Source organism: Saccopteryx bilineata, chromosome 5 (genome assembly GCF_036850765.1).
Source record: "Saccopteryx bilineata isolate mSacBil1 chromosome 5, mSacBil1_pri_phased_curated, whole genome shotgun sequence".
In the NCBI taxonomy this organism is placed as follows: Eukaryota; Metazoa; Chordata; class Mammalia; order Chiroptera; family Emballonuridae; genus Saccopteryx; species Saccopteryx bilineata.
The window spans coordinates 178,700,810-178,722,455 of NC_089494.1; the positions used below are offsets into that span (position 1 = coordinate 178,700,810).

At 38.0% G+C, this 21,646-nt stretch overlaps 1 protein-coding gene across 2 annotated transcripts in view; it reads left to right on the forward strand.

Moving 5' to 3' along the window:
* Positions 1–21,646, forward strand: part of SLC39A8 (solute carrier family 39 member 8) — a 98,360-nt gene that overhangs the window by 34,810 nt on the left and 41,904 nt on the right. For both annotated transcript variants that reach the window (XM_066280111.1, XM_066280110.1), the window contains exons 4-6: positions 3,222–3,391; positions 6,458–6,580; positions 7,071–7,235. In XM_066280111.1, the coding sequence (XP_066136208.1) occupies positions 3,222–3,391; positions 6,458–6,580; positions 7,071–7,235 (458 nt within the window). The remainder of the gene's footprint in view (positions 1–3,221; positions 3,392–6,457; positions 6,581–7,070; positions 7,236–21,646) is intronic.

Below are 21,646 nucleotides of genomic sequence, written 5' to 3' on the forward strand. Positions count from 1 at the left end.
ATCGTTACTAATGTTCCTTGGAAATGTATTTAAAAATTTCCAAGTTCACTAAGAAGTAGAAAGTCTGAAACAGATCACGAGAGGAAGTCCTGTTTGTGTATGGAAATGTCCAAGGGATATTTTTATATTAATTCATTTTTTGGTGTTCCCATTGAGTGAGAGGATGGTGGATGCCCTCTCCTCTCCCTGAACAGTGTCATAACAATGAAAGAAAGGGAATGAAACAGTGTGCCTAGAAGAGTGATGATTCACACTTTCAAAAGTTTCCCAAGTGGTTCTGATAAATATGGACAATATTAAGGATAGTTAGATTGGATAAACAGATGAATTGGCATTTTTTTGATGGAGTTCTGGGCTGTACTTTGAAATATAGCCTTCATTAATTTATCAAGGAAGGTGTGCTACTTGTTAAGCAACATCCTAGGCACTGAAGATGAATATAACATAGACTCCTCCTTGAAAAAAATCACATAATATATATTATGTAGACAAATATAGAAGAGATAAAGTTACTGTAGCATACAAGATATGGTAAGTGGCCCAATTACCTTCAATCAAAAAGCTATGGGAGGCTTGACATATGAGAGACAGCTGCCTGGAAGGATTAGGGAAGCTTCCTGAAGGAGGTCTGTGAGTTGGCATGTAGACCCATGTGTGAACGCTTTCTCGGGCAATAAAGACAACAGTATATTCCCAGACAGAGAACCACAAATAAAAGTAATTCTGTATCTGGAAAACATTGTGTCTGCAAAAAGGCCATGTTGAGGAGGGGGTAAATTACACTGATGAGACCATATGGAAGTCAGTTGATGAAGGGAAATTTCAAATGGGGGCATGAGATGATCAGAGTTGTGTTTTGGAATAATAAGTCCGGTAGCTATGTCAAGTCAGGGGTGGGGTGGGGTGGAAGGCCAGATGGAAAACTGTCGTACTGTAATGGATGGGGGAGTGAGAGATGGTGAGGGCCTGAACTCAAGGCATAGGTAATGATGATGGGGAAGCTGGAGTGAGAGATATCTCAAGCAGAATTGATAGAGTTTGGTCACCAATCATGTATGGAATCAACTGGCGGAGAGCGAGCAATTGAAATTGATCCTAATATTTCTGCTATTTATGGAGATCATGAACAAGGATAGTGGAGCAGGATTTCTCAGGGAAAGGTGATGAGTTTAATATGTGTATATGATTTGCCTCCTTGTTATTCAAAAACTTCTTTGCATTTTTATTTTAGTTTTAATCTGTATGCATCCTGTCTACCCAATGAGATTATAAATATTGGTTGAATAAATAAATGCATGCAGGCTAGTGATGGGATAGAAGGTTATTTTAAGAGAAACTACATGATATATAATATGTGTATATATCATGGAGGAAAATGTGGGATTAAGAACTTTCTTTACTTGGAAAGTCTGAGGAGAGTAAGTAGTGTTTTAGGTGACAAAATACTAAGTGGAATGAGATGGACCTTTGTAGATCCAATGAGATGACTTTGTAGAGCATGGTCAAGAGTCTTAAACTGATAGGGAAGTGAAAAAAATAAAGTCATGATTAATGCTGTGATGATTCTTGTGTCAACACACATAGTAACGTTTATTATTTGTTCTTTTTGTTTGGTTCTCAGCACAAGCTACCTTACATTGCTTTGTGTTTGGGTGTGTCCTCATATTTCTCAGCTTCCCAAGCAAAAGATCCAAGCTGCTTGTTGGCAGGAATCACGGTTCACATCCTAGGCTCCATAAACATCTGCTAAAATTGTTTATTTGTAGATAGGATCACTTGAACTTGAATAATGGCGAACAGTCTTGTATTCATAAAGCATATTCTAAAATGTTTAGTTTTATTGAGTCCCATGGGCTTTTTAAAAATTAAATGACCTCTACAGCAGTAATGAAGCATATTGGTAAAAAATGTGGGCCCTGGAGACAGACTGTCTCGGTTTGAAATCTGTGTGACTTGGGCAGCTCATTTGAATTCCATATGCTTTGGGTTCCTCAACTGTATGAAGGAGATAACAATGGTACTTATCGCGCAGGGTTTTGTGAGGATCTAATGAACTCATACATTTTAGCCACTCAGCACAGTGCCTGGCACATAAAGACATTCACTAAACATGAAGTGTTACTACAGTACTCACTGGTAGTGTCCATGAGGAAAGTAGCCCAATATTTAAAAATGTTTTCTGGACAAAGAAGTGGCGATGTAGAGGCAGCTTTCTAATCTTTCATGATGTCTTTGTGCCCAGTGCGTGGGGGCCACAGGCAAAGCTGTGTGTCACACAGTTCAGAAGCCATTCGTATGTCAGCTTGCACTGTCATTGCCACTGTCTTAGGCTAACAGTATATTTCACTTGCATGCCCATGTGTCTTTAAAAACTAACCCCTTTAGTATAACTGGAGAAAATTGAGACCCAAAGACAATAGGTCACACATGCCGTTAAGCTGTAGACCTTAGGATGACATTCATCCGTTTCATTCTAAGCAATATTTATAAAGCATCTGTTGGGTTCCAGGCCCTGGGTATAGAGAGATGAGAGATGCAGCACCTCCTTCTGCCACTAGGGTCTCTACTGTATAGGACATTCTTGCCACAGTTTGTGCCAGAGAGGTTGAGTAGTGCAATGCATCTGCTCCTTCCTCCCTCCGTGTGTTCCCTTCCTGCACTGGGCTGAGCCCAGCTGAGACCTCTGCTGGAGGGCTGAGGTACTATCTTCCCCAGGGAGGTGCTCTCCACAGGCACTTGCAGACAAGTGATTATGACAAGCTCAATATCAGCAGCTACAGTCACCTTGGAGTTAACCTACCACCACCCGTCTGTCATACCCTTTCCCTGAAACTCACACTGCTGCTACATTTCTCTGAAAGGCTAGGTTTTACTTGGTCATGAACCAATAGATAAAACTAGGTGGCTTGGAGCCTGTGGGCCTCAGATGGTCATGTCACTGTTCTAGATATTATCCAAATTCTCTGCAAGCTATACAGATTTTTGGTCCAGTAATGATGACTTAGGACTGATGAAAGTATAATCAGTGCTTCTATTAATATTTACTATGCTATGTGGTCTCAATTTCTTATATGATTTTCATTGAGATGATTTTGTTTTTTAATAGAAGATATCTTTATCAAGAGAGTTTAAATAAGAAGTTTGTTTCAAGTTTAATGTAGAGCATGACTTCATTTGGCTCCTTTCCTCTGATTAATTTCTCCTCTTCTTCTGATTCACAGTTTGGGGATATGGATTACTGTCAGTGACAATTATTAATCTGGCATCTCTCCTCGGATTGATTTTGACTCCGTTGATAAAGAAATCTTATTTCCCCAAGATTTTGACTTATTTTGTGGGGCTGGCTATTGGGACTCTATTTTCAAATGCAATTTTCCAACTTATTCCAGAGGTAAGAGGGCTGTTTCTGTGAATAATTGTTTTTTTAAAAATGTTTTAGCACTTTGTACATTTTTAAACTCCATGATTTTCACAGAATTTTATGGTCTGGTGTAATGTGTTTTAGATAAGAGAGTGCTGAATCACAGCAAGTGAAAAAGCTTGTCTCAAGCTTCAAGGAATGTCAGTGTCTGAGATGAAATTAATATTCCAGGAGGCCAGCCAACGGGACGTGCTCAGCCAGCTCTGGGACACCTCTGAGGGCCTTAAAGTTTTATTCTGTCTTGCACTTGGAAAGTTTAATTTCTCTATATACCTTTATTATTTATTTATTTTCTAAAGGTACATGCAATGTCAGCTACATTGAAGATGTACCACAAGATTTCCTTATATATATATTTACTACAGCTATTGAAGGCTGGAGGATAAATCAGGGCTTGGTGTATTTTTATTTTTTGACTGTGGAAAAATCAATTGAAGGCAAATGAAGAAACAGCATCTTGATTTTTTTCCTTTTATAAACTGTATGATTGGTCTGACATTGATCATAGTGAGCTTTTCAGTTAATCAACAAATAATATATATGTTTAATTTAAAAATCTGTATTATGGCCATATTAGGAAGAGAGAGAGAGAGAGAGAGAGAGAGAGAGGAATAATTGAGAGAAAAAAAGGAGGGGAGGAGAGAGACTTAATAGGAGGAAGCCACAAAGGAGAGATGGACTGTATCGAACCCTCTACCCCCCAGTACACATGTAAAGGTGGCGAGTGAGCCCCAAGCTATAAGTAGTTCAGGGTATTACCCTCATCTCATAATTGTTAGAAAATTATAACTAAAGCTTAGCTATATATGAAATTGTGGATATTACTTCTTAGAGTTGTAGATTTATTTTTATCATGATCATTATATCTAGAAAGGAACTAGGAAGGTCGTCTCAATTGTAGAGATGAAAAAAATAAAAATACAGGGTGATTAATTGACTTGATTATAACCACCCAATTAGCTAGTAACAAAACTAGGATTATATTATAGCTTTTCTTTTTTTTTTTTTTTTTTTTTTTTTTTTTTTGTATTTTTCTGAAGCTGGAAACGGGAGAGACAGTCAGACAGACTCCCGCATGCGCCCAACCGGGATCCACCCGGCACGCCCACCAGGGGCGACGCTCTGCCCCTCCGGGGCGTCGGTCTGCCGTGACCAGAGCCACTCTAGCGCCTAGGGCAGAGGCCAAGGAGCCATCCCCAGCGCCCGGGCCATCTTTGCTCCAATGGAGCCTTGGCTGCGGGAGGGGAAGAGAGAGAGAGGAAGGAGGGGTGGGGTGGAGAAGCAAATGGGCGCTTTTCCTATGTGCCCTGGCCGGGAATCGAACCGGGGTCCCCTGCACGCCAGGCCGACGCTCTACCGCTGAGCCAACCAGCCAGGGCCTATTATAGCTTTTCTGATTAAAATATTTTATATGAAATATTATATATGTTAATATATTTAATATATTTGTATATATTAAATCATTTCATTTGTGGGACAAATTAAATTTAAAAAACTGATATTGTGTTTGGACTGGGGATTCCACATTTATGATTTTGAGGTTTTCTATTTTATTCAAAATGTAGTAATAGATAAGAAATGACTTACAAAAATAAGAAACTTCTTCAACATTTGTGAATGTTCTTTTGCCTGTCTGTAATTTAAGGCATTATGGATGTGATCAGAGAATTATATGACCACTGAAGAATCTGCTTTTGCAATATTACCTCAAATTTACATAGATAGTTATTTCTTTTTTTGGCAAAATTCTCTTTTATTACTTCATTTTATTTTCATGACCTCTGTGTTACATATATAAAGGTTTTGTTTTGTTTTTTTCAGAGAGAGAGAGAGAGTCAGAGAGAGAGGGATAGATAGGGACAGATAGACAGGAACAGAGAGAGATGAAAAGCATCAATCATTAGTTTTTTGTTGCGACACCTTAGTTGTTCATTGATTACTTTCTCATATGTGCCTTGACCGTGGGCCTTCAGCAGACTGAGTAACCCCTTGCTCAAGCTAGCAACCTTGGGTCCAAACTGGTGAGCTTTTGCTCAAACCAGAGGAGCCCGCGCTCAAGCTGGCGACTTTGGGGTCTCGAACCTGGGTCCTCCACATCCCAGTCCGATGCTCTATCCACTGCACCACCACCTCGTCAGGCCATATCTAAAGTATTTTTGTGCTATTTTTGCACTGTATATATAAGCATAGAAAAGTTACAAATCAAGTTGTGGCCATGACTACTTACTTAGAGGCAGACATAAAACAAGAACCTAGGTATCTTCTAGTCTAGGATTCTGTTCAGAGGGAAGATTTACAATGGCTAGGATAGTGTATTGCTTTTTTCCTCTTATTTTATTTTAAGTTTGGGTTTCTTGTTTGTTAGGAATATTCTTATTCTTTATAATTTTATATTCCAGCTCTTGTCCTATATCCTATGTCCTCTAAACAATGAATTCTCATTTTTGTGTGAGTCTGCCTGGTATCTTAAATCTTCTTTATCCTTGGGTCCAGTTCTTCATGTATTTAATCTCTGTAGGATTTATCAAGATCCTTTAGATTTAAGAGAATCTCTCCTGGGAAAATAGTAATCCAAGTGGCTTGACATATTTGCTTTAAAAATTTATCTCTGGTTAAAATAGGCAAATATATTACTTTTAGAGAAAGTAAATGGTCTCATTTATCTGCATTACCTAGATCTAATATTATCTTACAAATGTGAGATTCAGTGCTGCTTCTCTACTACTAAAGTTTCTTCTTTTAGAGCATAGATTGCTGCAGGTGGTAGGTAGGAACCAGTAGGGTACTTGGGACTTTTTTTTTTACCAGGGTATCCTCTGGTTATGAGATATCTAAGACAACTTTTACAGTTTTATTACTTGAATTTCAGAGTTTTTGTTTTGTGATTTTGGCGGGTGAGTGCTCAATATTACCTAGATGTGAAGATGGACATAGAATTTGGGTGAAAATCGTATACTGAGAAATTTTGGTATTATTTTCTAGAAATCAAGTTATATTACTTGGTTTTAACTGAATTGCCTTTTTTTTCATTTTCAGGCATTTGGATTCAATCCCAAAGTTGATAACTATGTTGAGAAGGCGATTGCTGTGTTTGGTGGCTTTTACATATTTTTCTTTTTTGAAAGAATGCTTAAGATGTTATTAAAGACATATGGTCAGGTAAATGGACTTTATTGAAAACTTGCTATTTTACTTGCTGAAGCTACTTTATATAGGGAAGTAAAGGGAGGAATTTTATTCTTAGAATTTCATGAACTGTACATATATTAGATTCATGAATGTGAGGACAAAGAAAAGAGTCAATATACTGATAAGTGTAAGAAAAATACTTGATTTATATTGTAGACTTTGGTGTAGGTAATAACAATTTAACATTGAATAACAGATATATTCCATTCACATCTAACAAAATATGAAGGTATATGTACCCTAATATGAAAAAACAGACACAACAGACTCTAACAAATGAAGATACATTTAAAAGGAGAGAAATTTTCTAAATCTTAATAGATTAGAGCACACACAGAATAGACATAATACCATTTTTCTTTTCATAGATAAAAAGCACTAAACTCTATTTTCCTATCTGTATGAGTAATTGTTTTTTCTTCTTATAACCCCATTTTACTTTTTAAATTTTTCCATGTAGAATGATCATACCCACTTTAGAAATGATGACTTTGGTCCTTCTCAAGAAAAAACTCAACCTAAAACATTACCTGCCATCAACGGTGTGACATGCTATGCAAATCCAGCAGTCACAGAGCCTAATGGACATATCCATTTTGATAGTGTCAGTGTGGTATCTCTACAGGTATGTTAATTCCATTTCACTAACTTCATCCTTTACACTATGTGAAGATTGCTATGAATACAACCAAGTCAGTATTTTATACATTTACTGTATTTTTCGCTCCATAAGATGCACCTGACTATAAGACACACCTAGGGTTTTAAGGAGGAAAATAAGAAAAAGATATTCTGAACCAAATGGTATGTTAAAATATTTAATAAAATACCGTATTTTTTGCTCCATAAGACGCACTGGCATTTCCCCCTCCACTTTTGGGGGGGGGGAAAGTGCATCTTATAGAGTGAAAAATACTGTAAATGGGTCAGACTTATTCCTCCTGTATGTGTGGGATAAGTAAAATATAGTCTGCATTTGTTTTTCTCTTTCCCTCACTATAGTTACTTTAAACAAGTGAGCAAGCAAGAAATTGTGGGTTACTGTGTCTCAGGCTTCACTATTCTCTCAGATTTTTAACTATATGAGTCATTTAGATTTTATACAATAATATGTAGCAAAATTAATCAGAGCATTTCTCTTATTTTGCAATTATTTCATAATTCAAAACTAAATAATTCTTTTGACTAATTTTGCAACTGTAAGAAGAAAGATTTATAGCAATTAAAATTATGTTCATTAATTAATTGACTTAGAATTTGCATTACCATCTTCTAAATAATGTTAATAGGTATCATTGCTTGAGCAAGTATCATATGCCAGGTTACATGCTAGGCACTTAAGTATTTTATCTCATTTACTTTTTATAACAATTATTAAAGTAAGGTTTGTTTTCTTTGTATTAGAAATATTTCAGTTTCAAGTGATTGAAATTAAATACAAATTATGTATGTGAAAAGGAGAATTTATTGGAAAAATCATCAAATGTCTAATGGGCCAGTTAAGCTACAGAAAAAGCAAGGACATAGGGTCCATTAGGACCATGAGGACCTCATCTTCTCCTCCTTACATTCTTTTCTTTACTGGGTACCAATTCTTAGATAAGTGGGAAATGTAGATACTAGAAACTCCTGAGATTTATGCTTATAATTTCAGCTACAAAAGGACATTGACCTGACCTTTTCAGTCTTAAATCCAGAATTCCTGGTAAGGGTCTTCTTGGTCCAGCTTGAATTAGATGTCCACTTCTAGACTAGTCTAATTGCTTAGAAGGCTGGGCCTCTTTTATGACCCCAAGGGAGTATGGATCTGATAGTGTTAGTAGTATTAAAAAAGGCGCTAAGAATGATAGTGTCATTGGTATCCACAACAAATCTCATTTGATAGATAAGAAAGTGGAGCTCTAGATGTTAATAAACTCTCCAGGGTCATTCAGCTCGTATAGGACAGATTCATAAAATACAAAATTAAAAGCAATATAAAAGAGGAAAACTCAAAATACAATAAAAAAGACAGCCAGCCAAGGGAAAAAAAAAGTAGAAAAAAGGTATCTAGAAAAGGTTATTATGGAAGATGACCTGAATTTTCCTCAAAAAAGAAAACATGGTTGATTATATACTTCTCCAACACATAAAGGGAAATCCCAAGTGCATTTGAAGAGGCAGTGTGTGTTTGCAGCAAGCCGAGAGAGGAAATTATTTCATGCAATATAATAAATGATGCTTTCAGCCAAGATTTTTGTGAAGCATATGGAAATGTTCACATAGGTAATTTCTTATAATAATTGTAGCTAACATTTATAAATTGCTCAAGGACTACACCTAAACTTTAGATGAATGATCTCATTTGATCCTCAGGATAGCCAAGGAGACAAGAGGTGTCATAATTAAGTCGGTGGCTTAGGGAGGTTAGGACACACAGATCCTACATGGTGAAGCTTGGATTCAGATGGAGGCTCTCTGATGCTGAAGGTAGAGCTCTTATATACTTTGCCAAATTGCATTCTTCTGTCACTGCTCTACTAGAATCAAGATGATGATGTTAACTCTTAGCTTAATAAGTGTTAATATTTTTTAGGGGGAAGAAGATAATTTTGCCCAAAGGCATTGATTTCTGAGGACAAATGAATTGTTTAAGTTTGATTTTAGGGTTTTTTTTGTCATTTCATTTTTTAAAATTTCCTTTTTTTTTTCAGTTATATTTTGTGTTGGTTTCACGTGTACAGTTTAGTGGTTAGACAATCAAATACTTTACATAGTGTTACCTTTGATATTTTCAGTATGATTCTTTTTTTAAATTTTTAAATTCATTTTTAGAGAGAGAGGAGAGAGAGGGAGAGAGAGAAGTGGGGATGAGCAGGAAGCATCAACTCCCATATGTGCCTTGACCAGCCAAGCCCAGGGTTTTGAACTGGCGACCTCAGTGTTCCAGGTCGACACTTTATCCACTGCTCCACCACAGGTCAGGCCTTCAGTATGATTTTAGCTTTAAAGTCCTAGGGTTCTTGGTTTATGATTCACTATGGCCAGAAAACATGTGTGTAGTAAATATAAGCACCTTGACAGAGTTGGTGTCCTAGACCTAACCCTATTTTACATAATTTAGAAATACCAATCAAAAGACCATTCTTTCTCTACTTCTGGTAACAGAGCTAATGTACAGGCTTTCATTAATTGATTCAGTAAACATTTATTGATCCCTGCCCACTATCCTAGCCACTGGGGATTCGGAAACAAATTCTTTTGGAATTTATAGTTTATTTAGCAAAAAGAGACTATATAGAAAAATGTAAAACAAGAAAATACCTGGTAGCAATAAATACTTTGATGAAAATAAAACTTGGTGATGTGGGAGTGACATATGGGAGCTTCTTTAATTGACTATTCAAGAAAGGTCCCTTAAGAGAGCAGTGGAGAACTGAATAATGAAAAAGTTGAGCCAGCCATGCAAATATCTGGGGAAAGAATGGTCTAAAGGCTTTGAGGATAATCAAGTGGGTCACATATAAAGGAGCTGGAAGCTAAATGGCATTGAACCTCCTGACATCAATGTTGGAGGCCAGTGGCACAATTTCTTTAATATTCTGAATAGAAACAACTATGGAAATGTATACATAGGTAAACTTACCAATGTAGTCAGAGAGTAGAATGCAGCTTGGATTTTGGAAATATATTTCTAAGAATAAGAAGTCCAACTGAAGGCACATAATGTGGGTTCCAGAATGACAACCATGCACCAGGCCTTGACCTGAGCCACGTAAATAGTCCTGACACTCATTTGTTAGGGGAATTAATTTCTGGCCATTTTGGTTGAAGCTATAGTTTTGAATGAAGAGAGATTTAAGCAAACTGAGCAAAATACTGTTAGTTTCAGTTTTTTTCTTTATATTGCATTAAGAAATGGAAAGAAATAGAACTTAGGAAATACCATAAAGGTCTAGACATCACTTTAAGGGGCAGTCTGTATTATAATATAAGTGATAGCAATTTTAGTAATAAAATTAAAATATTTTCTAATGTTTTATATGATATAAATAATTTAACCTAGGTGATCCGATTACAATGATCAAACATGATATAAAATTTATGGTTTATTTCTGAGTCTAATTGCCTTAAGATTTTTGTTGACAATTCCTTTTGCTAATGTTTCAACACAATTAAGTTTTTACAGAGAAGACAAGTACTGTATTATTATTTCACTTCTATGTGGAATCTAATGAACAAAATAAACTAAAAAAAAAAAAAAGAAACAAACTCATAGATACGCAAAACAGACCGACAGCTGTCAGAGGAGATGATGATTGGGGAGCTGGGTGAAAAGGTGAAGGAATCAAACAAAGAAGAAAGCTCACAGACACAGACATCAGTGTAGGGTTGCAGGAGGCAGGGGGAGTGGGGGAGGGGGAAGGGTAGAAGGGGTAAATGGCGATGGAAGGAGACCTGACTTGGGGTGGTGAGCACACGATGCAGTGTACAGATGACGTGTAGTAGAATTGAGCACCTGAAACCGATATAATTTTATTAACCAATGTCACTCAATAAATTCAATAAAAAATTAAAAAAAGAAGACAACTAGAAACTAAGAGTGACTTATTAAAAGTAGTCTGATTTGACGTTACTTTCAAAAGAACACAAATCACAATCTAGATTATAACAGCATGATTCTTGATTTTAATAGAATGTAAGAACAAAAGAAATGTTATAGAATAATGAAAAGGCATGACTTAGGGATGTCACTATTCATATTCATCCAAGCAATTCTGGATCATCACAGAACACTCAGATATGCAATAATATTCACATTTAGTTGCCTGTCGTATTTTGTTTATATCCAGTCATATAAAAATTATAGCTTCATACAAATTTTAAAAAACTTTGTTGTCATAGAAGCATATTTATCACAGTAAGATGATAGGAGGTATTTCATTTAACAGTTTGTTAGCTTGAGTATAACTTCTAAATATATATACAAGTGATGTGCAACTTCCTTATACGCTTTCTCTAAACACATTAATGTCAGGCACTGTAGTCCACACGGTGTGTGGCATGTGCACGCAGGAACATGCACATTTTCAGGGAAGGTGGAGGTGCCAGGGGGATAAGATGAAGGCAGTTGTGAGGAAAGAAGGGAGCACAGGGTTCCGTTCCACCTGTTCCTCAGTCGTTGCCACTAGGTAATGTTTCCCATCTCACCCTGTGACACTTGCTGCTCTGTTCACTTCTTTCTCCAACTGCTGTACAGTTATGTGGAGCAGTCATTTCGGTATCTGTGCAGTCAGATGTGTCTTTCTCTAAATCTACAGTTTTGGAAGGACTGTGTTTATTTATTTAAAAAAGGTTTTTTTTCAATTAAATTTAACATTTAATGTTATTTTACACTAGTTTCAGGTGTTCAGCATAGTGGGTAGACATATCATATACTTTATAAAGTGTTCCCTGATAGTTCAAGTACCCACCTGGCATCATAACTAGTTACTACAATATTATCGACTGCATTTCTTATGCTGTACTTTACATCCCCATGACAATTTTGTAACCGCCAATTTGTATTTCTTAATCCCTTCACCCTTTTCACCCAGCCCCCCAACAACATCTATGAGTCTGTTTCTATTCTGTTTGTTTTGTTTTTTATATTCCTCCTGTAAGTACTTGTTAGTTGTTGAGTCCTTAGGAATGTTAGGTATTTGGGGGAGTGTTAGCTCTATGTGGCCACTTGAGGGCGCACATGGATCATTTCTCCTGGACTCTAATCTGTCTTATTTTCTTTAGAGAGAATTTCTTTAGGAGAACCTCTTGTGCTTTCATTTAAGAATAGATGCCAATAAATATAAAGTGTTATGAAAAACCTATTTTCTTTAATAGAAGAATAATTAATATCAACCTTTTTAAAAAATTGACTACTGTAAAGTTTTATGTTTAAAATTGAGGAATTTACCTGCAAAGTATGGTGATGTTAGGGAGACGTAACTTCAATAACTGGGAGAGAAACTTTACAGATATAAACATAACATTTTTGATGTTCTTGGGTCTCTATGAGAGTCCAAAAGATTTTAAATACACTTAATTCTTTCATCAAATATTTACTGAGTATATAATGTATACTTGGCACTATCTAAGTACTAAGAATGCATTAATGGGACAAAACAGGCAGACTTTTTGTCTTCTATAATAAAAGTGAAATGTTATATAAAATTGTATTGAAAAGTGGAAAGCCCCCCTCTTCTTTTCTTTTTAAAGTATGAGATACTAAACACTGATCAGAAGCCCTGTATATTTGTGTGGCACTTGCCCGTCAGTCTTTGCTCTTGGGTAGTTGGTTTCCTTTTATTCCTGCCTGGAGGCGGGAGGGGTGATGTTCCTGGCTGCCCACACAGGGATGTAGGAATGCAGGAGAAGAGGACTGGAACATGGTGAACATCTGATGTAAGCCCTGGCTTCAGTCGGCGCTTCACTCCAACCTTCATTTGGGCTTTCTGTCCTTGAGTTGAGGGGCTCTCTAGGTCAGTGTCCTCACAGGGTAAATCTCTAGTTATCACTTGGTGTGGTTGCCTTGCTGCATTGGCTTGGGAGCAATATATTGGGTTCTAATTGCTCTCTAAATAAACTTACAACTATTCTCAATTTTAGTTTCACTCTTTAGCTGCCAGCTTCAGAGGGACTTGGCACCTTAGGTCCCGCAATGTGTGTGCAGTTCTGGGCCTAGCATCACTTTGCTTCTTGTTGATTTTTTTTAACTCTGTGAAGTCAGTAAGAATTCACCCTCCTCTTTTCATCTTTCAAAACAAATATCTCAGTGCTATAATTTCATCTTCCATTCTTTCTGTCCTTGGGACTTAATGGCTTTCTTAGTTTTTCATTTTAGGGAGTTTCAGGAGGCTAGGGAAAATATGCATGGCTAGTTTGCCATATTTCACCAAAAACCTATTTACTATTTTAAATCACATAGATTTTTTTTTAACATCACAATATTTAAAAACAGAAATTACTTTCTGTTACTTTTCTATATGTGGTTATATTAACAATTAGTTAAAATTGAAAACTAAATAGAAAGTAGAGTGATATAAGAAGTGGTTTTCATTGGTTTTGCTTGACTGCTGCTTACAGAAAAGCATGTTGAATTAGAGGTGATGTCCCTAGACAATCAGGAGGAAGAATTCTGGGTATAGCTTGGTTGGCAATGAAATTTGCTCTCATCAGATCCATCTCTATGCTTCCTTGCATGCCATAGGTCATAAAAATCTGGCTTTAGTCTATATATTGTAAAAGTCATAAAAATTAGTACTTGAGTCCACTTGAATTAGCCCACACTTCACTGATAATTAGCTGCATTTTTATTCATCATTAGTGAGTGACTATTGTTTCATATTTTCTTTCTTTTCTTTTTTTATGTGACAGAGACAGAGAGACAGAGAGGGACAGATAGGGACAGACAAACAGGAAGGGAGAGAGATGAGAAGCATCAAAATTCTTCGTTGTGGCTCCTTAGTCTCCTTAGTTGTTCATTGATTGCTTTCTCATATATGCTTTGACTGGGGGCTACAGCACAGTGAGTGACCCCTTGCTCAAGCCAGCGACCTTGGGCTCAAGCCAGCAACCTTGGGCTTCAGGGCAGCAACCTGGGGCTCAACCCAGTGACCACAGAGTCATGTCTATGGTCCCATGCTCAAACTAGCGACCCTGCACTCAAGCTGGATGAGCCCACACTCAAGCCAACGACTTTGGGGTCTTGAACCAGGGTCCTCCGTGTCCCAGTCTGATGCTCTATGCACTGTGCTACTACCTGGTCAGGCTCATATATTCAAGAATAACTTTTCTAAAAATTGTTTGTTACTCCCTAAAGGTCTCACTTTTACCTTTTCTTCCTCTGATGAAGAGACTGACATCATTATTTGGAATTGGCGCTTTGAGTCTTACTTCATCTATTATTTCCTGAAAAACTGTTCTGCGCCCTCATCTGCTCTCCAGTTTCCCCTTTGGGCCAGAACTTGCATCTCTGCTCTTTTGTTTAAGGCCAGTTCCTCCAAATGTGCTCATCTTTCCCATGGCCTCATCCTGTTTTCATTTATCTTTCCAGAATCTCTCCTCTCATATCTACAAACATGCTCTAGTCTTTTCTGCCTTATTCTTTTGTTTTCTTGCCATTGTTACTCTCCAAGATTTCTCATACCTTCTCCTTCTCTACATTCTGTTTACTGTCCAACCTCTTAAAAGACTAGCTAATCCTGAAATAAGACTATGTGTCAGACATTGTCTTAATTGCTTTACATATATTAACTCATCTACTCCTATCATAACAAGCAGACGAGGTAAGTCCAATTATTGTCTCCATCTAAAAGATATAGAAATTGATGGATGGAGAGGTTAGGTAACTTAGCCAAGGTCACACAGGTACTGAGTTAAGATTTAAACTCAGAAATCCTGGTTCCAACATCCACGTGGTTAACAATTACCCTGCAATACACTGCCTGTTATTTCTACTTGCTGAAGACTATTTATGTATTCCTTTCTCTTCTTCACCATATACTCAAATATTAAATTTTGTATAACTGAAAAAAATATACCAATTTTATAAAATTAATTTTTTTCTAAGCAGCATACTCTATTAACACTTATTTTTTTCCCCTGAGCCATTCCTGTAGTATAAAACAAAATATTTTAACCTTTTTCATCTCATGGCATTCATAAACTAATTACTAAAATTCTGTGGCACACCAAAAAATATATATTTTGCCGATCTGACTAAAACAGTAGGTATAATTTTGATTTATTCACACTGGATGGCTATTATTGTATTGGCTGTTTTTAAAAAGTTCGATAATCTAAGAGAAAAGAGGTCAGTGTCCTTGATGAAATAGTTAGGTATTTCAGGTTTTAAAAACTCTTGCAGCACAGCAGGTGAAAATCACTGGAATAGAACATACTTGAGTTTATATTATTGACTAAATAGTAGGAATATAAAGGCAAATTTTTCACTGGGAGCCACTCTCTCCCTCTTGGAATTGATCATTAGTTTGTTTCTGTGATGCAGTACTATCTTTCTTCCACTGCCATTTTAGTTTACTGGTGCTTTCTCAGAATCCCTCTCTCTCTCTCTCTTTCTCTCTCTCTCTCTCTCTCGCATGCGTGTACGCGCGCTTTTTTGCAGGGCAATTGAGAGTAGAGGAGGAAGCAAAGGCTTTGGAGTTTTGGGAGTTTGCAGTTTAGCAATAAAATTTTTGTTGTGTGATGTGGGGAGAATTAACATCGCTGCACCTTTGTTTGTTCATCTGTTAAATGATAAGGAAAAATCTTTAATGAATGCACTTTTGTAAAAATTAAAATAATTTATTATGGGTCAACTATGTAATGATGTGTCTGACATATTGTATTCATATGATAATTATATATTTCCCTCCCTCTTCTGTTCACCAATTATTTTCTTCTCTTTTCTTAGTTTCTGATAAAAGTAATCCACCAAATCATGTCACTTTAACTTTCATTACCCTAGGAATAACTTCTAATTCTTTATTTTAAAGTATTTTATTAAAAATAATTTTATTTTAAAAATGAAATTATTTATTACAAAATTCCATGCATTTTTATCTTTGTTATTTATCTTTCTTACAGTTTGAGTACTTTTCCTAGGATTTTTTTCTTTCTTTTTTTGGTGGAAAGGACAGAAAGAGGGACAGACAGACAGGAAGGGAGAGAGATGAGAAGCATCAATTCTTTGTTGCGGCACCTCAGTTGTACATTGATTGCTTTCTTATATGTGCCTTGACTGGAGGGTGACAGCAGACCGAGTGACCCCTTGCTCAAGCCAGTGACCCTGGGCTCAAGCGGGTGAGCCTTGCTAAAACCAGATGAACCTGTACTCAAGCTGGTGACCTCGGGGTTTCAAACCTGTGTCCTCTGTGTCCCAGTCCAATGCTTTATCCACTGTGCCACTGCCTGGTCAGGCTCCTAGGATTTTTAAAACTTGAAGTCCATTTGGTAATAAAGACACCCTTCTGAAGGTCCATGCTTGCAAGCCTGCCGTTGACTTCTTTTAGAGAGACTAAGGGAACTTGAAACATTTACTCTCACTTGATAGAATGAAATGTTCAAATCCAATTTAATTTGCCATTTGAATGATATCATTTATTTTTCTCCTGCAGATTCTCTCTCAAAGTTGTTCAGCTATGCACTTATAAGTCCAGTCCTATCTGTCACACTCTGATACATTTGGTTCATTTGAAAAGCTATTAAAATAATGACACATTAATTATGTATGAAAGATATTTGATTGTCATATTATGAAAATAGGGGTGCGTAATATTTTTTAAAATTGAATTAAGGGTTTTAGTTAGTGCTATTAATTTTTAAATCTAGATATAGAAATTTTATATAGATTAATTATAAAGATGAAAAATTTAGTAATAGAAATGTAAGAAATCTCATATGAAAGATGAGATTGAGCACCAGTGTGCAAAGTCACTAATAGAGATAGTATGTGCAATCTAAATTAAATTAGATTTAAAATGGAGTGATTTGAAATAGAGCAACTTGCCAAAAAGGGAAATCCTCCATTTCACAGATCAAATCATGTCCCAGGTATGTAAATTTGACAAAACTATTTTAGTTGAGAACCAATGTGAGCAAGGACTTAGGGTTATCTGTTGTAACTCCTTAACCCTTTGAGTAGTATGAACGTTCATGTACATCCTTATGCCTACTGACCATCTAGGGTACGATTGTACAAAAATTTTTATTTTAAAAATATGTAAGGCAGTGGAGGATTGCAAGATGGTAATAGAGTAGGCAGATGTCCAACGGCTACCTCCCAGGACCAAACTGGATTACAATTTAATTTAAGAACAATCATCTTGAAAAACCAACTTTGGACTGAACAAAGAGGAGTCTATAACCAAGGACCACAGAAGAAGCCACACTGAGATTAGCAGGAAGGGTGGAGGTGTGGAAACGGCTGCCTTGCTCCCAGGAGCAAGGGGTGGCTAAGGGTCTGGAGGGACTTTCACTGAGGGGAGGGTATCCCTGAGAGGGGAGTGTCCTAAGCCCCAGGCCTGAAGCCCCAGCCTAGAGCCCCAGAGCCTAGAAGAGGCTCCCACACAGTATTTGGAAGGGAAAAGAGCCGGGTTTCTCTCTGGGAGAAAGTGACAGAACTCTTGGAGACATAGGCCTTGTCTTAAAGGGCCCATACAAGAAATCTAATTCATAGCTACTTACCAGGGGCTCCAGAGGAGGGAGAGCTGAGAGGACTAGAGTTATGTGAGGAGAGTGTAAAGTTGGAGGCCCAGGGAAAGACACTGTAGGGGATGGCCACCAGAACCCCTGTGCTGAGTCATTCTCCAGTACTGCAGTCGCCATCATTCTTGATTGAAGCAGTCTCCTCAGAGTGGCATCAGCCTGGGGAAGTGCAACTGCTCCACCCTTGGGAGTCTTTCCTGCTCCAGTTAGGGAAAAGGGTCATTCTGAGAAGCTAGGAAGCAGAGGGTGAGTCAGTGACTCAGTTTTCTGGTGTTGAGAATGGAGCTACTCAGCCCCATGCTCCTGAGTCTAAGACTGGTCCTTCCACCAGTCTTAGAGGGAGGCTCAATTGATACTGTCCAGAGGGCAGGCAGACCACACCTCTGGTCTTCCTGCTGATGTCTATGGAAAAGTGTCAGGACAGACTGACACCTGGGGCTTAGGGGCAGAGCCACACCCACCACCCATCCTAATCCCTGAATTACTGTAGGCTGGGGTAGTCAACCTTTTTATACCTACCGCCCATTTTTGTATCTCTGTTAGTAGTAAAATTTTCTAACCACCCACTGGTTCCACAGTAATGGTGATTCATAAAGTAGGGAAGTAACTTTACTTTATAAAATTTATAAAGCAGAGTTACAGCAAGTTAAAGCATATAATAATAATTACTTACCAAGTACTTTATGTCAGATTTTTGCTAAGTTTGGCAGAATAAATCTTTATAAAACAACTTACTATAGTTAAATATATCTTTTTATTTATACTTTGGTTGCTCTGCTACCACCCTGAAAGCTGGAATGTCCACTAGTGGGCAGTAGGGACCAGGTTGACTACCACTGCTGTAGGCCCTAGACCAGGCATCCCCAAACTATGGCCTGCAGGCCGCATGTGGCCCCCTGAGGCCATTTATTCAGCCCCCTGCCGCACTTCCCGAAGGGGCACCTCTTTCATTGGTGGTCAGTGAGAAGAGCACTGTATGTGGCGGCCCTCCAACCATCTGAGGGACAGTGAACTGGCCCCTTGTGTAAAAAGTTTGGGGACCCCTGCCTAGACTCTAGCAGAGGTTTTTTTTAGCAGCTGAGCCCAATAAGCAGCCAGCAGACAGAGGCTGCAGAGGGAAGGACTCATTTTAAGTGGACCTTCCCCCAAGCCCAAAGTGGGCAAAAGCAAGCCTAGGTGTGTAGCTGGTATTTTCATGTGCATCTGGTCCCAGCAGAGGTAGCCACAAACTCTGGATTGCTTGTAGCTCCAAGAAGATTGCTGAGGGTCAGACATAGGCAGTGCCTCTCACTGGTCTGTGCTACATTCCTGCCAGGGAGGCCAGGGCTGGCACATCCAGTGGCTAGCTACAGAGAGGACCTAACAACCCTTGCTAGAGTGGTATCCTATGGAAGGGCTCTTTACACCTAGCCCAGCTGAGGTCAGTTCTGCTCTCTGAGTTCAGCCCCAGCACAGTGGCTCATGTGCATTGGATATTCAGCTGGCCTGGGTGATGGATATCCTACCTTTCTGGGATAGAATCCAAAGGGGGAAGGGAGAGAGGCTTGGAGCATGGTTATTCAAAGTGTGAGTCCCTGTGAACCTATTGTTGGAGCTGGTTGAGGGGCTTAACCACTTTCTGGGAGGCACAGTCAGCCCCAGGAGAAGACTGTTGCAGTCTTCCTCCTTGAGACCAGGGTCTCTGAGCTGTAAGAACTTCTGCAAAGGGGACTGTTGGCCCCACTCAATCTGAACCTGCTTTTTACCTTGTTGGGGAGAAATAAAATTTGAGTATCCAGCGGTGGTTGAGGAATTAGGCTCTGGAGTAGGGGCCAAAATCCCTGTAGTAAGCTACTACTGAAGAGACCCCTGACATAGGGGGTCCCACTAACATTGTATTCCCAACCTTAGCTGCCCTAACCCAACAAGCTTGCAACCTGTAAAGGGGTTGGTTGGGTGAGGATAGTCTGGGCCCATACTACAGTCTTTCTACAGAAGACTCTGGAAAGACCAGGCAGCTTCAAGGGGAGGTGGAGCAGCTGAAAAGTGGAGGCAAATCTTACAGAGGTTGGGACTTTTACAGAACAGCTGTCAGCTCTAAGCAGGAGGAAGCTGATCCTTATACACAATTTAGCCCCACTCATACTACCCACAGAAAATGCAGACACAAACAGAAAAAATAACAATAGCCGTAGACAAGAAGCCCACAGTGGGTTATAAACGACAGCTGATGCCAACCCAAGAAGATCTAGAACCAACACAACTGGTAGCTCATAACGGAGAGCACCAACCCTTGACTCAGCTAGCTACACAAGCAGCATGCCCAAAGGAGGAGTCTATACAGAGACAAAATGAGTAGACAAAGAAATACAACCTAAATGAATCAACAGGAAATCCTCAGAAAAAGAACTGTATGAAATGGAAGTAATCAAACTACCAGATGTGGAGTTTAAAATAAGGATTTTAGGATGCTCAAGGATCTTAGAGCAACAATCTATGGATATAATGAGCACCTAAATAAAGAGATAGCAAGCATCAAAAAGGACATTGAAATCATAAAAAATAACCAGTCAGAAACAACAAATACAGTATCAGAAAGGAAGACTGCACTAGAAGGAATTAACAGTAGGCTGGATGAAGCAGAGGATTGAATCAGTGATTCAGAAGACAAGACAAACATAAGCACAGAAAAACATGAATAGAGGCTCAAAAATACTGCAGAGACTCTAAGAGAGCTCTATGACAACATGAAGAGAAATGACATCTGCATCATAGGGATTCCTGAAGGAGAAGAGAATGAACAGGGATAGAGAACCTGTTTGAAGAAATTATAGCTGAAAATTTCCCTAAATTAATGAAGGAAAAAGTCATACAAGTTCAAGAAGCACAGAGATTCCCATTAAAGAGGAACTCTAGGAAGCCTACACCAAAACACATCATAATTAAAATGCCAAAGTTAAGAGACAAAAAAAAAAAATACTAAAAGCTGCAAGAGAAAAGCAGTTAATTACCTAAGGAGGAGCCCCCATAAAAATGACATCTGGTTTCTCAACAGAAACACTTTAGGCCAGAAGGAATTGGCAAGAAATACTCAAAGTGATGCAAAACAAGAACCTACAACCAAGACTTCTTTATTCAGCAAGGCTATCATTTAAAACTGAAGGGGAAATAAAACACTTTCCAGACAAAAAGAGACTCAAAGAATTCATTACAACCAAACACAGTACTGCCGGGAATATTAAGGGGCCTGCTGTAAAAAGAGCAAAGGAAAAAAAAAAAAGAAATAGAGAAAAAGAAAAATGTAGATTTAAAGAATAAAATGGCAATAAATAAGTACATTGTCAATAATAACCTTAAGTGTAAATGGATTTAATGCTCCAGTCAAAAGACATAGGGTAGCTGCATGGATAAGAAAACAGGACCCTTACATATGCTGTCTACAACAGACACACCTCAAAACAAAAGATACATAGACTGAACGTGAAGGGAAGGAAAAAAATATTTCACGCAAATGGAAATGAAAAAAAAAAAAAAGCTGGGGTAGCAATACTTATATCTGACAAAATAGCCTTTAAAACAAAGGCTATAATAAGGGATAAAGAAAGTCACTACATCATGATAAAGGAAGGATATAATCTTGTAAATATTTATGCACCTAATATAGGAACACCTAAATTTATAAAGCAGAATTTGATGGACATAAAGGGCGAGATCAACAGCAATACTGTAATAGTAGGGAATTTCAATACCCCACTAACATCAATGGATAGATCCTACAGACAGAAAATTAACAAAGAAACAGCAGCCTTAAATGACATACTAAATCAACTGGAT